The sequence below is a fragment of the Equus quagga genome, chromosome 6, assembly GCF_021613505.1.
Source record: "Equus quagga isolate Etosha38 chromosome 6, UCLA_HA_Equagga_1.0, whole genome shotgun sequence".
In the NCBI taxonomy this organism is placed as follows: Eukaryota; Metazoa; Chordata; class Mammalia; order Perissodactyla; family Equidae; genus Equus; species Equus quagga.
Window position 1 is genome coordinate 53338907 of NC_060272.1, and position 16642 is coordinate 53355548.

Consider the following 16642-nt stretch of genomic DNA (forward strand, 5'->3'; position numbering starts at 1 on the left):
CCAGGATCAGAACCAGTGAAACCCTGGGCCGCCAAAGCGGAGTGCGCGAACTTAACCACTCGGCCATGGGGCCGGCCCCTCAATGATAATTTTTAAAAGTTATCTGAGGTGGTTTTCACTAAATATGTACAACATAACAGTTCTAAATACATACCAGAAAAAAGATTCCATGAATATTTGTTTCTGATCTTGGAATTGTGGTGACATGGCCACAGTGCCCATGTACTAAGTGAGAATGTGGACAAATAGATCCCAGAAAAATATATAGTGTAGTCAAGAGAGCTGTGGGACAGGTTATCAACTCCCATTCAAAGGTCTTCTGATGTGGTAAGGGCCATAACTGAGTACATACATATCCCACATCATGTTATCACAACAGGATTAAGAGGAAGAAGAAAATCTTTAAGAGGACTCAATCAATAAATGCATTATAAATGATGTTAAATGCTTTGGGAGACATCAGGGGAAGAAAAAGGCAATCCTTCAAGTAGTTTAGCACTTATCTGGGAAAACTAGTAATGTATATATGAAAATTTAACATGGCAAATGTGTGACAACAATGATTATGATATTGGAATAACAGGATAAAGTCATTAACTCCTGAAGGGATGATTTTAGGATAAGTTCCTGGAATAAGTGGGTTTTGTCCTAGGACTTTGAAAGACGATTAGAACTTAAATAGGTAACAGGAATGAATGTGGGAGATCAAACAGTGGGGAAGCAGGAAAGCACTCAGGAAAATTATATAGTAGGCTGGCAAAATTAATGTAGTACAATAAAGAAAAGAACGTGAAACAGTCACACTATGCAAAGCTTCTAACCATTAAGTTATGGCTTTAGATTAATTATACAGTCAAGAGAAATCCATCAGGGACCAGCCTGGTGGCTCAGCGGTTAAGTTTGCACCTTCTGCTTCTCGGCAGTGCGGGGCTTGCCGGTTTGGATCCCGGGTGCGGACATGGCACTGCTTGGCAAAATCCATGCTGTGGTAGGCGTCCCACGTATAAAGTAGAGGAAGATGGGCATGGATGTTAGCTCAGGGCCAGTCTTCCTCAGAAAAAGAGGAGGATTGGCAGCAGTTAGCTCAGGGCTAATCTTCCTCAAAAAAATAAAAAAATAAATCCATCAAAAGTTTGCTGTTCTGGAACACCTCCCCTTCATCTGTCAGATGAACTGGATCTTCCTTCAAGATCCAGTTCAACTGTAACTTCTATGAAGCTTTCTCAAAGCTGCAATGCAGTCAAAGGCTCCATTCTCTGTCTCCACAGCACTCTGTGCTTTCCTCGGTTACACTGAATAGTGATGCCCAAACACTGCACCAGAATTACTGGGCAGCTTGTTAAAAAGACAATAAGGCACTGTTTATTCTTTAGCCTCTAGGAATCAGTGTGAGCCAATTTACACCCTAAGAAGACAAGTCATAAGTCATATAGAATCCAACAGGATTCTATAAAAATATTTGTGGGGAGGCCCAGCTGGTGGGGTAGTGGTTAAGTTTGGCGCACTCCACTTTGGCGGGTTCACGGGTTCAGATCCCGGGCACGGACTTACACACTGCTCCTCAAGCCATGCTGTGGTGGCGTCCCATATACAAAATAGAGGAAGACTGGCACAGATGTTAGCTCAGGGCCAATCTTCCTCACACACACAGGAATATATATATATATTTGTGGGGCCAGCCTCATCGCATAGTGGTTAAGTTCAGTGCACTCTGCTTCCTCAGCCTGGGTTCACGGGCTCGGGTCCCAGGCAGGGACCTACACCACTCGTCAGCCACGCTGTGGTGGCAACCTACATATAATGTGGAGGAAGACTGGCACAGATGTTAGCTCATGGCTAATCTTCCTCAAGCATAAAAGGAGAAAGACTGGCAACAGATGTTAGTTCAGGGCTAATCTTCCTCAAGCACACAAAAAAATTTGTTTCACTTTCCCAAGCACATCACCAAGCTTCTCCCTAGTGAGCTAGGTCTGTTAAGCATAAATAACTATGATTTCCTAAGTTCTGTTTTTAGAACCAACAACTGAAAAAACATATAGTGTAATGATAGACCAAAATTATAAAAAGCATTAAACTACCAGCTGTTTTTCATTAAATTAACTTTGGAAGTTTCCTTCTCTTTAGAACTTGTATCCACAGCCTTCAGCTTTTTTCGTATACCTATACATTTACCAAGGAAACATACCTGTTTAATAAGGTCAAACCAAGTCACCTTAAAATAAAAGTATACTGCAATTCAATACTGATGGTGTTGTCTCCCACAGAAGTGTCTCATTTTCAGCTACAAATATTCCCAGTTTGGAATAGACACCAAGAACAGACTTCTAAATGGTTTGTCAGCTCCAATGATGTTGATATTTCCTTTCCAGCAACCTCACCCCCATCCCTGCCCAAAGAAGTTCTTCAAAGCAAGTTTGAAGAAAGTATGCATTGATATAAGAGAAAATGATCAAGGTGGTGGCAACCAGACATTGATGGTTTGAGTTTCTTTAGACGACTACTTTTATAACCACAGACTATAACTGAAAACAGGAAATATATTCTAATCTAGCACCTTCAAACAGTGATTTTATAAAAAGCCAACCAATCAAACCAATATAGGATCATAAAAGAGAATAATTATTTTAAAAGACAAATACTTTTAAACTATGAAACATTAAGATCCCAACAGTTTTTATGTAACAAGCTAATTCTAAAATTCATTCGAAACTCTATTCCAATTATTTTGGGAGGTGGGAGGGGGTAATATCTTACCAGATATCAAATCTATAAAGTGATATTAATGAAAACAATGTGATATTGGCACAATACAAAAGCAGATAAATGGATAAAATATACTAGTAAGTTCAAAAGTGAAGTCTGTACATATGGTAACTGAGATATAACAAAGGTGGCAATCTTAGTGTGGAAATGATAAAACACTCAATAAATGGTGAAGGGCCAACATCTCCATTTGTGGGAGAGGAGAATCATCAGATCCTTAGACCTCACATCCTACAAAAATAGATTTCATATGGACCGAGCAGTTAAACATATAAAACATACTAGAAGAAGATATAAAGAGAATATTTGATAAATTTTAGGGATAAAGAAAAATTCCTAAGCAAAAACCAAAAAAAAAATTGGTAAATTTTATGACAGAAATATTTAAAATTTCTATAGATATTTAAAATATCTATATCAACAAGATACCATATTGTTAAAAGACAGTACCAGATTGGGACAAAATATCTGCATGATGTGTCACAAAAAGAGAGTTAACCATTAACTGTACAGTGAATTAGTCAGAGGACAATGATACTAATGTAATATCCATAATATATAAAAAATCCCTACGGGGCAAAAGGATATTAATAATAACTGAAAGAAAATTCAAATGAATGATAAAATTAACAAACAATCCAACAACCTCACTACTAATAGTCAAGAAAATGCAAATTAAAACAGTAAAATATAATTTTCACCTAAAAGACTGAACAAAAAGAAAAGGAGGTTTTCTATTAGTGATGGTTCGGGAAATATACTGTTAGTGGTAATAGAAAAGGACACAGCCTTTTTAAAGAATGATTTGGTAGTATGTCTATGGCTTTTAGTAAACTCAGTAACTGTACTTTTAGAAATACAACAGAAATAATCATACAAGTGTACAAAGATATACTATATAATAATATACGCACACACACACACAAAATGTAATAATGAAACAATAGTGCTCAGAAAATACTAGCTATGCACCAGGCATAGTTCTAAGAGCTTTATATATACCAACTTCTTTAATCTTCACAACAACCCTACAATATCGAGTCTGTTATTATCACTTTGCAGAGAAGGGAACCAAAGCACAGAGAAGTTAGGTAACTTGCCCAAGGTCTGAGAGGTAATAAGTAGTGCAGCAAGGATTCAAACCTAGGTGCTTTGACTCCAATATCTAAGCTGTTAACCACTATAGGTCAACTGCCTCCCAAGCGAGGACATTCACTGCAATATTGTTTACACTAGCAAAATACTGGTAATAGCCAATCGCTCGTGTAAAATAAATTATGTCCACTGGTAAAATAAATTATGACTCATCCATCATATGGAAAAATAAATTATGTAGAGCCAGTATACATATACACAAATATTTATAATACATTAACTGAAAGTAAGTCACAAAAAAGGTTTAGCATACTTTCATTTTTATCTTGAAAACAACTCTATATGTAGGTTTCTATGTATGTATATTGTTCTTTTGTTGAAGCCTTTGTCTAAAAAAATTATACATCAAATAAGTCAATACTGCTATCTTCTGAGGAGAACAGGATTAGGGAGAGAATAAACAGAGACTTTCACTATTTTATAATTTTCATATTAGGTGACTCCTTTTATAATTGGCATGTTATTACTTTTATATTAAAAACAAATTTAACAAGCAAACAAACAAGGAAGTAGAGTCACAGGTTAGATAAGACCCTAATAAGACTGACACTACTGGGTCTACCCCATGTGAATCAGTTAAGTTTGGTAGGCTCAGGCCATAGATGAAGAACTCTAAACCTAACCAACTGTTCCAAACCTTCTGACACTGATTACAATACAGTGAGATTGGCATAAGTCATTGAAAGAGCATTCAGCATCATTAGTGACAGTCAAATTGTTTGGCTTCAAACTGCAGCTCCACTATTTACTAACTGTATGATTTCAGGCAAGTCACTTAACCTATCTACATCTCAATTTCCCCATCGTAAAATGGGGATAATGGTATTTGCTCACATGTTTAATATTTGTAAAGTCCTTATAATAATACTGTACAAAACAAATATATATTAATTTTGTTAAATAAAAATAAATAACTTAAGAAAATACGTACATGTGCATTCTGACGTTAAGCTAAGAGTCCCGTCTCCTTATCCAAAGACATTAAAAACCTCTCCAAGATAAACTAAGCGCATCATACCTAGTAAGGGTAAGTACTGTCTTGCAAAACTTTTAAGGCTATACAGACACATATATGAATATTATGCATAATGTAAAATGTATTTCTCATGATCAAAAGAGTGTCAACGCCACCGCACTAGAGCACACCAGTGAGTGGCTTAGAGTTCTGCCCTCTGCAGCCACATCCCGAGAACAAATCTCACCACATCAAGCCTGGGATCTTTCACCTACGAGGGCTGCAGAGTAAACATACTGTTGTCAAACCTTAACGTATACAGAAACATCCTGTTTTAAAACAAATACAAAACACTTTCTCCTCCTAAAATATCTTTTCTATTGTCTCTAGATTAAATCCACATAACTATTAACATAATTTTAATTGGGACCAAGCAATCCTCTCAACTCACACTTTTTTCTTCCCTAGCCAAAGCGCATCCTGATTTTAAGCCACTTAATCCAAACGCTCATCTTTTGTAGATTTATTTATAATTTTTTTATTCCATCATGTCAATCAACAACACAAAGAGCTAAGAAATTACAATGCTCTGCCAAAAGTAAGAATCAATTTTATTATTTGTAGTATTTATGTTTCTAGAATAAAAGCATGATATACTACAATTGACCTATTAAAGTTAGGTATTTTGGATTAGGCTTATTTCAATATATAAAACAACTTTATTAGGCATATTTTAAATCTACTGCTCCTCAAAATATTTTTCCCAGTACACTGAGTCTCTCTAACACATAATTTCTCTCACATCATGTCTTACATGCCCAAATAACCTCTTTAAAATGAAGTAAATTATAAAGTCCCAAGAAGCCCTAGCCTCCCCACCTAAAAGGGGCAGGAGTCGGGGACTGAAATTAACTTAGATCCTTTTCTCAGTATCTCTCGGATCTTTTTCACATTCTAGAAACAGCAATTTGCACATCTTGCATAAATTAAATGAAAGCCAATTTAGAAATTCTTCAGTTCAATCCCCTCATTCAACAGATGACGAAATCTAGATCTAGAGAAGTAACTTCCTCACAGTCACATGCTTTGGACTAAAATGATATACGGTTAGGGGACTGCTAACATCTTTTCCTCCACTTGAATAAATAGCCAGGGTTATAAATATTAATTAGCCACATACATTAAAACTGTATAATCATAAGAAACTATTACAATCACCAGTCCTACGCTATAAAAAATTTTACATCTTATTAGTCTGTCCTCTAGAACTTTTCATAGTACTTTGAAATAATTACTTAAGGTATTCACTGTTAAGTCTCACTTTACAGAAAAACAAGCTAACCCCAAAAGTACTACCTCCCTGTTACCACATCAAAGCTAGGGATGAAATTCTTTCTTAATCAATTAACTAGTACTTAACACACAAGATCAACATTACCTCCAAATTTTTAATATCTAAATTTTCACATTAACAAAGTTTCTCCTACTGTCTTCTAAAGTAAATAATTTTCTGATACAAATAGAAAAATCATCATAATAAACTTATTAAAATCCAATTTTCCCTGAGTCTCCTACCTGTTGTTCATCCTCCATGACGTTACTAGCAAATTCAAATACTAGGTCGTTCTGTTGGACAACAGCAGCCATAATAAAGCATTCCCCTTAGATCCACATGAGAAAAATTCCAAACAGGTTCGAATATCAGGCAGCAGAGTCCAGTGACCACTCTGGGTAAAAACCCTCAGCTAAGTCTGTGAAGGTACTGGATATCCAGGTTTTCTTTAGGAAAGGTTCTTCAAATTTCTTGGTTCACTGATATTGTACTCAAACTGAGGCAATATTTCTGAAATTTTTCTTCTCTAGAACTTCTTGGCCTGAAAAACATAAAGCTTAAGTTAGTTATAAGAAAGCAACCATACCCATTTAGAATATAACAGCTGATAGTAAGGGCAGTGTCTCCAAAGTATTTTTTTGTTAATGTTTTTAAACAAAATCAACATGATTAAGGAATATAGGATTTTTTTTTTAAAGATAGACATATATTTTCTTTGAAGACTTCATTCCTGCTAAGATAAGATCACCTCTCATTACTGAAAATGAAGCCATTCTCCCCCTCTCTTTAAACTACAAAGTACCGAATACTAAAAAAAAAAACCCACCCAGCCATAAGTAGGTTTCTAACTGCAATAAAGGATATATAAATGATTTCCTCCTTCCACTAACCCAGCATACCACATACATAGGAACTGCTACTCCGTCAGTAATTTCATCATGTATATTTTTGTCCTAATAGAAATATTCAGACAGTATCCCTGTTAGGCCTAATATATAGATAAGGATTTAAAATCTGTCTAATACATTTAAAGTTTAGTAAGTACTATTTTAAGAGGTTTTAAAAATAAGCAGAAATTAAAGCCCACTCTTTCTGTTCTTTAAAAAGTTTTCTGATAAGGAAAATGCTTTACCATGCTTAAGCCTGTCTTCAGTGGCTTCTTTTTTAATGCACTGAAATGTATCCTTATCTCTAGCACAGGCTTGCAAGCAACAGGAAGGAAACAGCACTTGACCACGTCATGGCAAATTAGAACATGCAAAGAACGGCACTTTACAATAGTAGAAAAACAGAAACGCAACTTAAGAGTGAAAACAATTTCACAGTGGAGGGAGAAAAGTTTAAAAAGTGCCTGCCAAAGATGTTTGCTTATTTAAAAAAAAGTTACTACTAACAAAAGAAAAAGGAAAAATTTAATTTGAGTTTATCATGATTTTATTAAATATTGCATCATATGGTTATGGCCATAAATGTGACATGAAAAGACAAAGATTATTAAAATAATCACATTAAACAACATCCCGTTCTTTGAAACAGCATTTACAATTTTAATTTTAAAGACACAAGTTCAGGAATGAAGTTGAGCTGGTGATCAGTTTCCCGGAAAACTCAAATCCAGCTAGTATGTGCTAGCCAAATCACATACTCGATTTCCTAATTTCAGTAAAGCCAATTCCCTATATATTCTGGACCCTAGGGGCCATCACGGATGACTGTGATTTCCCTAACTGGAAATCAACATAAAATAAGGGTTAAGAATTCAATTCAGGTTATATTTCTATTCACTAAACTAAATTCAAACCTAGCAGTTTCCCACATTCACTCCATCCCTTTTAATAATGAGCTCAACTCCAATGCTGGGAAAACATTTTTATTTTTAGCACATTCAGATAGTTTTTGAGCAATGCTCCATATCTAGAGGGGAAAAAAAAGGCTTTGACCTAAATTGATCACAGACAGATATAAACATAAGACACAAATTTGGCCTTGGACAAATGTCACTTATAATCTTTTCCCTTCAATTATTACCCATCTCAATTCTTCTATACTAGGCTTGCCTTCTTATGGTCCTCTACACAAACTACATTCATTCTTACCTCTCTTCTATTATTCCCCATTCCCAGAATACCTCTCCTACTTCTCAGCACCCATTCACATCTTTTCAATTCTTCAATGCTCAAGTCCCATTTCTTTCACAAAGCCTCCCAAATTCTATGGCTCGACCTATATGGATCACTCCCTTCAGAAATACAGCACTGATTGCCCATACCAGGTTACCACTAACTATACATTGTCTCACATTTAAAATGATGTTCCCCTAAATCAACTGAATAAATGTTTGAGTGCCTATTATTTGCCAAGCAATGTGCCAGGCACCAAGATAATTAGAGCAAAAACTCTTTGGGGAAGTAACCATTGTCTAAAATTTCTTCTGTACCTACCAAACCTGTGTGCCCTGTGTGTAATGATAAAAGGATTACATTAATAATGACAGATATTGTTTTAAAAGTCTATCATTAGATATTTAAGCTATTTATACATATATTCTTTATAAAGAATGACTGTAGTACTTTTGATAAAAAGAAAACCATTATCCTAAACTTGAAAAACCACAGTAAGAAAGTATGACCAGAATCGAAAGATATTTCCTTTTTTTTTGTTTTTTTTGAGGAAGATCAGCCCTGAGCTAACATCTGCTGCCAATCCTCCTCTTTTTGCTGAGGCAGACTGGCCCTGAGCTAACATCTATGCCCATCTTCCTCCACTTTATATGTGGGAAGCCTACCGCAGCATGGCTTGCCAAGCGGTGCCATGTCCACACCCGGGATCCGAACCAGCAAACCTCGGGCCGCCGAAGCAGAACATATGAACTTTACTATGCCACCAGGCCAGCCCTGAAAGATATTTCCTGATACAGAAGTTTCTCTGTAAAAGGTTAGATTTCAAAAGACTACTCCAAAATCCATTTGTTCTTAAATACAAAGCAACACTGTATCAATGACCAATGTGAACACATCTATGGAAAGTTGATTTTCACCTTCTTTTCCATTATGATCATGTACCTTTTCTTACTTAGCACTTCTACATTGCTATTGTGCTTTAATAAATGTTTTTCGAAAATCTCAAATATAAGGACAAGCAATCAACATATCCACACTTACAGCACACACTAACAACCAACAACAATGAACCCAAACTGAAATGACTGCCCATGATCATTAAGCCATTTCTTAGGATAGAAAGAGATACCTTTACGCTGCTGGGTAGCTATTGCTCATTTCTATACACAAGTTCATAAACTGGAAATGTGGAAAGAAAAGCTTTAGAATTATTTTACTCACTTAATAAGGCCTTTGATCCTCTGTGTTCTTTCACTCTTTCCCACTCATTCCTCTTATCTCAGTAGTTATACAGCCTATGGCAGCAAGGAGGGTTTTAGGAAGAAATTTATGATTCCTAATCCAGAGGTATCACCCATACATATTAGAGGTACTTAAACAACAAAGACCTGGGGTACTAAAATTTGTTCCATAATAGATGAGACTGAATATCTAGATTAACGATTCAATTTTTCATGAGTAAATTGAGTCCTTGTGCTCAAGGTCTCACAGTCTGAAAGTGTAACAGAACTGCAACTAATATTCTCATCTCCTAAATCAGGACTCTGTCCAGGACTACAATATACAGCTGTGCCTCTAAATCTACCCAAATCCTTTATTCCGTAATGGCTTAGAACACAGATTTCTAAGTAAATACATACATCAAATTGGAAAAAACACAAATCTCCATCTCTAGTTCAGCTCCTGACTTCCAAATCCTAAACTATTAGATAAACTATTAGATAAGTCCATGGCAGTATCTCAAAACACGTCCCAAACTGAACTTATCATTTTATTCCTCAAATTTGCTCTAGTATGGAAAAATATGGGTACTCAGATTAAGAAAAAAGGCCTCCGCCTTACCCTAACAAATTATAAGGTCTCCAGTAAATTTAAAACTTGTTTAAAGTTACTAACCATTAGCTATGTCTATTATATTCAGGAACACTCTGCTGCATTAATAGTTCTCAAATACATTTCACTTTCAAAGTGTCGCTTAGTCTTTATAAAATAACAAAGAAAATGAAAAGTGAAAATTGTTCATTTAACACAAAGACATAAACAGTTAATTTATTTGCACAGTTTTGAGAGGTCATCTAGCAGGGTATCCATCAAATAATAAAAACCCCCTAGGCTGGCTCTCGTGTCTTTCAACTGGGTCAGAACATATTCTTCAAGGAGATATGCCACAGAATGGCTCAGCAATGAGGTTCCTAACCTCATATCACCAAAATAAGCATCAGATTTAAGGTAAAACAGTAAAGCAAGCAAAACAGTGAAGAGGACAGGCTCTGGAGTCAGACCACTTGGGTTTGGATCTTCTGAACTATGACCTTGGACAAGTTACTTAGTGTCAGTCTCCTCTTTCTGTAAAATACATCTAACCCACAGTTACCTCATTCTGTAAAATGGGTATGGTAAATAACACCAAAATCGAGTTGTTGTGAAGATGAGATGCAAAATACACGTGTGGAATGCCTGGCACGTAAATTTTACTCGATAAACATTAGCTTCATTATAATATATAACAGGTGCATGCCAGACAACTAATTATTCCTTAAGTCTCATTTCCATACTCCCTGGAGTCTCCTTTACCACAGCTATTTGCTAGACTCTAAGAACATCATAGCCCACTATCAACAAAAGTATAATTCTATTCCATTCGGCACCTACTTGAGAAATCCAGTTGCTTCAAGCCTAGGACTCAACCCTGTCTGGCAAGCTTCCCTTAGCACAAAGTTTCATTATGCTCCTGTTCCAAACAAAATTAATTTACTGACTGTAAACACAAATCTCTCAGCCACATTACTGGCTACTACAACCAACTCAACAGTTAATTTTTGGGGCCAGGCCCGCGGCCAAGTGGTTAAGTTCATGTGCTCTGCTTCAGTGGCCCACGGTTTCGCTGGTTTGGATCCTGGGTGCAGACATGGCACCACTCATCAGGCCATGCTGAGGCAGCGTCCCACATAGCACAACTAGAGGCACTGACAACTAGAATATACGACTATGTACTGGGGGGCTTTTGGGAGGAGAAGAAGAAGAAGAAAAAAAAGACACTGGCAACAGTTGTTAGCTCAGGTGCCAATCTTTAAAAAAAAAGTTAATTTTTGCTTATTATAAAAGATTTCAGGTATCATAAAAATGTGATAGTCAAAATCAGGTTTTCATACCTCTCACACTTGTCTTCTTCACCCCTGATTGAATGCAAATCTGTTTCCTTCAAAAGCGTTTTAGGTAGAGGATCTAAAAACCCATTAATTCATAACAATATTTAAAAAAAAGAATCACTGATACCCTTTGGAAGTTACCAGGCCACCAACTCATTACACTCAGTACAAAAAATGATAAAGGGAACCAATCAAACAAAAACATTTTATATTAGACAATTCTGGCCCAAAGAAGGTAAAATCCACCAGCTGAGAGGAATGCGGTGGCTGAGTGACTACATTGAATTTAAGTGACTACCTTTAAGACACATTCAGATAGTGTTTGCGTTCATGTGCATATAAATGTTTATAGGGTTGGGAGTATGTAAAGTACTGGAATTCTGTAGTAATCCCAGATGCCAAGTACCTGAACAGGAAGTATTTTTATATGAAGTGGTAAACTAACAAATGGTCCTTTTCAACATATACATATACCCATCATAAGAAAAGCAAGTATATTTGGAAAAAACAGTACGTTAGAAGAAATACAATAGAAATTAAAGAAAAGTAAGAGAAAAGAAAAGCTGTGAAAATTAGAAATGAGAAGCAAGCAATAAATCCACAAACTGTAATGAGTGGAATTCTTGTGTAATACACCAAAGTTAGGCCTTTTCATTTGTTTTCTAATACGGTAGGTAGAATACTTTATATTAGCTCCCAGCAGAAATGAAAATAATAAATCAGCGGTATCAAGATAAATTATGCAATCTTCCAAGGGCCTACCCATTTTTAAGAAGTGTGAAACCACATGGTTTTAGAGATAAAAACGATCTAAGGATTACCCAGAACAATGCGTTCACTGAATAGCTACAGAATTTGGGCCTAGAGCAATCTGACTTGTCCAAAATCACACAGTTAGCAGCAAAGAAAGCAAGAGAGGCCCAGATTCCCAGCCCAGTTCTCTACTTAGGCCCCATATCTACGTTCATAGGACGTCATTAGTACTTTTCTTTAGCAAAATATCTGGAAAAATTAAAAATCCCTTACACAAACACCTGTAGCAAAGGTACTATTCCTTGCAACCTCTTAATTTTTTTTTTTTTTTAGATTTTATTTTTCCTTCTTCCCTCCAAAGCCCCCCAGTACACAGCTGTGTTTTAGTTGGGGGTCCTTCTAGTTGTGGCATGTGGGAACGCCACCTCAGCATGGCCCGAGGAGCAGTGCGAGGTCCGTGCCCAGGATCCAAACCGGTGAAACCCTGGGCTGCCGAAGCAGAGCACGCAAACCTAACCACTCGGCCACCGGGCCGGCCCCTCCTCACAACCTGTTGATACCTGGTAAATCATTTTCAATTATGTTTTTACCTGGAACAACTGAAGAAGAGGAGTTTGTAGGTTTTTCTACTATTGCTTTAAATTTTAAAGTTTTACTACTATTGTTCTTTCTCAAGCTGTATACCATACCATCTTGCTTTACCTTCACTGAGCCTAAAAAGTGGAAAAGGAAACATTAGGTAAGCCTTTTTATAAAGCTACCACAACTTGGTAACTCATTAAAATACTTTAAAATAAACTGTTACTGACATTTTTCTTGCTAGTTCTTTGAATACACTATTACTACCATTTACATTTTAAAAAATGTGGATATGGAAAAAATAAACACACCAAAATGTAGTTACAGTTAAGTAACCAGATTTGAACTTTCCCACACAAGAGTAGTCTCTCAGTTCCTACTGAATAAGGAAAAAAACACCAATTGTAAAACAAATCTCACTATATAGTCCTCTCTAAATCATGTACTCTATACACAAAATAGAAAAGGAAAAAAATACAAGTTAATGTCACAAGAGGAACAAACTATTCCCCACTGCGTTCAAGGTTCCCATAATTTAATTTAAAAAAGAAAACATTTCTATACCCCAACCTTTTAATTTAAATTATTTCAAATACTCAAGGAATTTTTTAAAATTTAGAAAAAAGTTTAAAAGTATGTGTTCTTGGAATCCATACAATACCACATATATTACCAACAATATCTTTTTTTTTTTTGAGGAAGATTAGCCCTGAGCTAACTACTGCCAATTCTCTTTTTGCTGAGGGAGACTGGCCCTGAGCTAACATCCATGCCCATCTTCCTCTACTTTATAGTGGGACGCCTACCACAGCATGGCTTTTGCCAAGCGGTGGCATGTCCACACCTGGGATCCGAACTGGTGAACCCTGGGCCGCCAATAAGCAGAACGTGCCCAATTAACCGCTGTGCCACCTGGCCAACCCCACCAACAATATCTTTTAAGTAGCTATACTGCCTTACGATCTTTCACTGCAAGTGGGGGAGAGGGAAGTACCTAGAACTTTTTCAAAAGCATAGTTTTGGGCCAGGCCGGTGGAACAGCGGTTAAGTTTACATGTTCCACTTCTCAGAGGCCCTGGGTTCGCCAGTTCAGATCCCAGGTGCGGACATGGCACCGCTTGGCACACCATGCTGTGGTAGGCGTCCCATGTATAAAGTAGAGGAAGATGGGCATGGATGTTAGCTCAGGGCCAGGCTTCCTCAGCAAAAAGAGAAGGACTGACAGTAGTTAGCTCAGGGCTAATCACCATCTTCTTCCAAAAAAAATATACAGTTTCATTTTCGTGTGAATGAAGCACAAATAGATCTTTTTTGTCAGGCTTCTGGTGACATGAAATGCTGAAGTAGGCCTTGGAAACCTGAATAAGCTCACCTTAGCTTCAACCACATTAAGGTAAAAAAACATGCAAAGTCAATACAATCAGGCCGAACAGGCTGACTTCTGCCTTTTTGATGACACCCAGATGAACAGCTCCAGGACTCTGAGGGCAGACTGCAATTACTCACTACCCAGACCTGAAATTCCAGTTCTTTCACATTGTTCTCCACTTTCCATCATTGGCCACTTGGGTCTACCTGGTGTCAGATTACACTCAGGCAGCATTTATAGCACCTTGCAAAACAGCCAAACAGATCACATACCTAGACCTGTCCATACCTGTGGTCTCAAGATTAACCCTTTTTCTGAGCATGTTCTGAAAACAAGAGAATTTAAAACCAAGAGAAATATCCAACAGTAATCGGATATTGTTTTAACTTTAATCATGAAAAAAGTTTAACTTCTTTCCTTTCTCAAAAAGGCTGAAAGTGGTCAATTAATGTCAAAATGTCATTAATTGGTGCATCTTATTATGCAAATAAACTAACTGAAGGAATTTTCTTTCCTCCAGCATCCAAAATCTGAACTCTGACAAAAACACACCTATCCAGGGAACACAAACAGAGTAAAGTGTGCTTATCAGCAAAACCTGTTTGGGCAGTTAAAAAATTTCTATGACAAACAAGAATCAACTCGCAAGGAAATTCTGTTTCATTTCTGTGGTTGTTCATTCCCCTGGTTAGTATTTTCATCTTCTTAGAAGATATACTCTAGTGCAATGGTTCCCCCATCTGAGAACACAGCAGATTCCCATCAGTAACAGTCTTTCACTATGGCCCAAATTGAAGGAGAAAAGCCAGGGATATTCTGTCTAAAAGTCCCCCAGGAGATTTTGCTATGTGACAGTCTCCCCGCATCTCCAACTCCCACATTGCACAACAGTCTTCTAGAAGAAACTGTATTCTGTCATAAGAAGTCGTACTCTTACAAACAGACACACCATCAGCTGAAAGCAAAATTTAAAGGTCATTTAGATAGCTTAATGGCCATGGGTTGCATTATTAGGTGACAGCTGCTCCATGTATTCAATTGATGGGTTCTTACTATTCTTTATTCTACTCCCCTTGTGGTTCTTCACCCTGCAGTGGGAGTACTTTACCAAAAATGAAAATATGATCAACTCACTTCTCTATTTAAAACTAATCAGTGGTTTCCACTGCCTATAGGAAAAACTTCAAATCCATTAACAGGGCTTTTCATGTTGCCACAAAAGGTATTGAGAAAGACACGGCCAGCCAGATTTGTAAAACAGGATATCTGAACACTTGGCCTGGAAGAGTGAACGGGAATATTCTATGGATCAAACTTAAAAGTACACCTGGGGGTCAGCCCAGTGCTGTAGTGGTTAAATTCGCCTGCTCTGCTTTGGCAGCCCAGGGTCTGCGGGTTCGGATTCCAGGCACAGACCTAAACACCACTCATAAAGCCATGCTGTGGTGGCGTCCCAGATACAAAATAAAGGCAGACCGGCAACACATGTTAGTTCAGGGACAATTTTACCACCAATAAATAAACAAACAAATAAAACTTTTTTTAAGTTTCTTTTTTTAAAGAAAAGTACACCTGTCACTGTTTTACTACTCTTCACCCTCATCTCAAAAACAGGTATCCCAGCATTTCTGCATTTTATAGTCCCTCATGGCCCCTACCCCACCCTAGTATTAAAGAAGCCAAAGTCAGCCCTGCCCCAACCCCCCCCAGGACCCTGGATATACTACCCTTTCCCAGGCTGTCTGTGCTCACTGCCAGGCTCAACCCAGATCTCTCACATATTCTTGGATGATCACAATCTTTTATTTCTGTGGCATTTTAGAGCCCTCTTCCAAATCCCAATGGGATCAGACTTTAGGATATAAAATTCAAAGATGCAAAACATTTTCACCTTTTCCAAAGTCAACAAGTTTGATGGACTTAAAGATTCCTTGTGTACAAAACTTCTGCTTCCCATGTATGAGGAGACCCCTAATGCCCTGCTGTTTTCATAGCCTGTCCCTTTTTTTCTTTAAATAATTGAAAACTTTTTAAAATAAGCTTGGATATAATAAAACAATTCTGGTGTTCCCCATCAAGATCCCTAAAATGGAATTCCTCCTACAACCATCCTCATAACTGTCTGGCACTCATCTGACATTCTAAACGCAATGGCACCAAAAAACCAGAAGCAGCAAAACCACAAGATGAGAGACAAGAAAGTAGAAGGACATGGGCATAGTACCGTAACATATATACTTAAAATATAACTATGTAATATTATAAATTACACATGCAACTTTATATCTTCCTATTGTATAAATCTTAGCTAGAAGCAAACTTTAAATACTAGTCATAAGTAATATAAAGATTAATAGTACAGAATAGTTAAAATTTTAGGGCTTCCATTTTTATAATATAATTTCTCAATCAATTTTTAAATCATTTGAATCCATTTCAGTGACTGTTACCTAAAGTACATCAATG

At 36.9% G+C, this 16642-nt stretch overlaps 1 protein-coding gene across 5 annotated transcripts in view; it reads right to left on the reverse strand.

Moving 5' to 3' along the window:
* ELF1 (E74 like ETS transcription factor 1) overlaps positions 1-16642 on the reverse strand; it is a 106616-nt gene that overhangs the window by 38398 nt on the left and 51576 nt on the right. For 4 of the 5 annotated variants that reach the window (XM_046665117.1, XM_046665118.1, XM_046665120.1 and 1 more), the window contains exon 2: positions 6449-6747. In XM_046665117.1, coding sequence (XP_046521073.1) covers positions 6449-6520 — 72 coding nt within the window. In that variant the 5' untranslated portion in view covers positions 6521-6747. Of the gene's footprint in view, positions 1-6448; positions 6748-12818; positions 12843-16642 lie in introns of those variants that run through there. The other variant, XM_046665119.1, reaches the window with a different exon arrangement.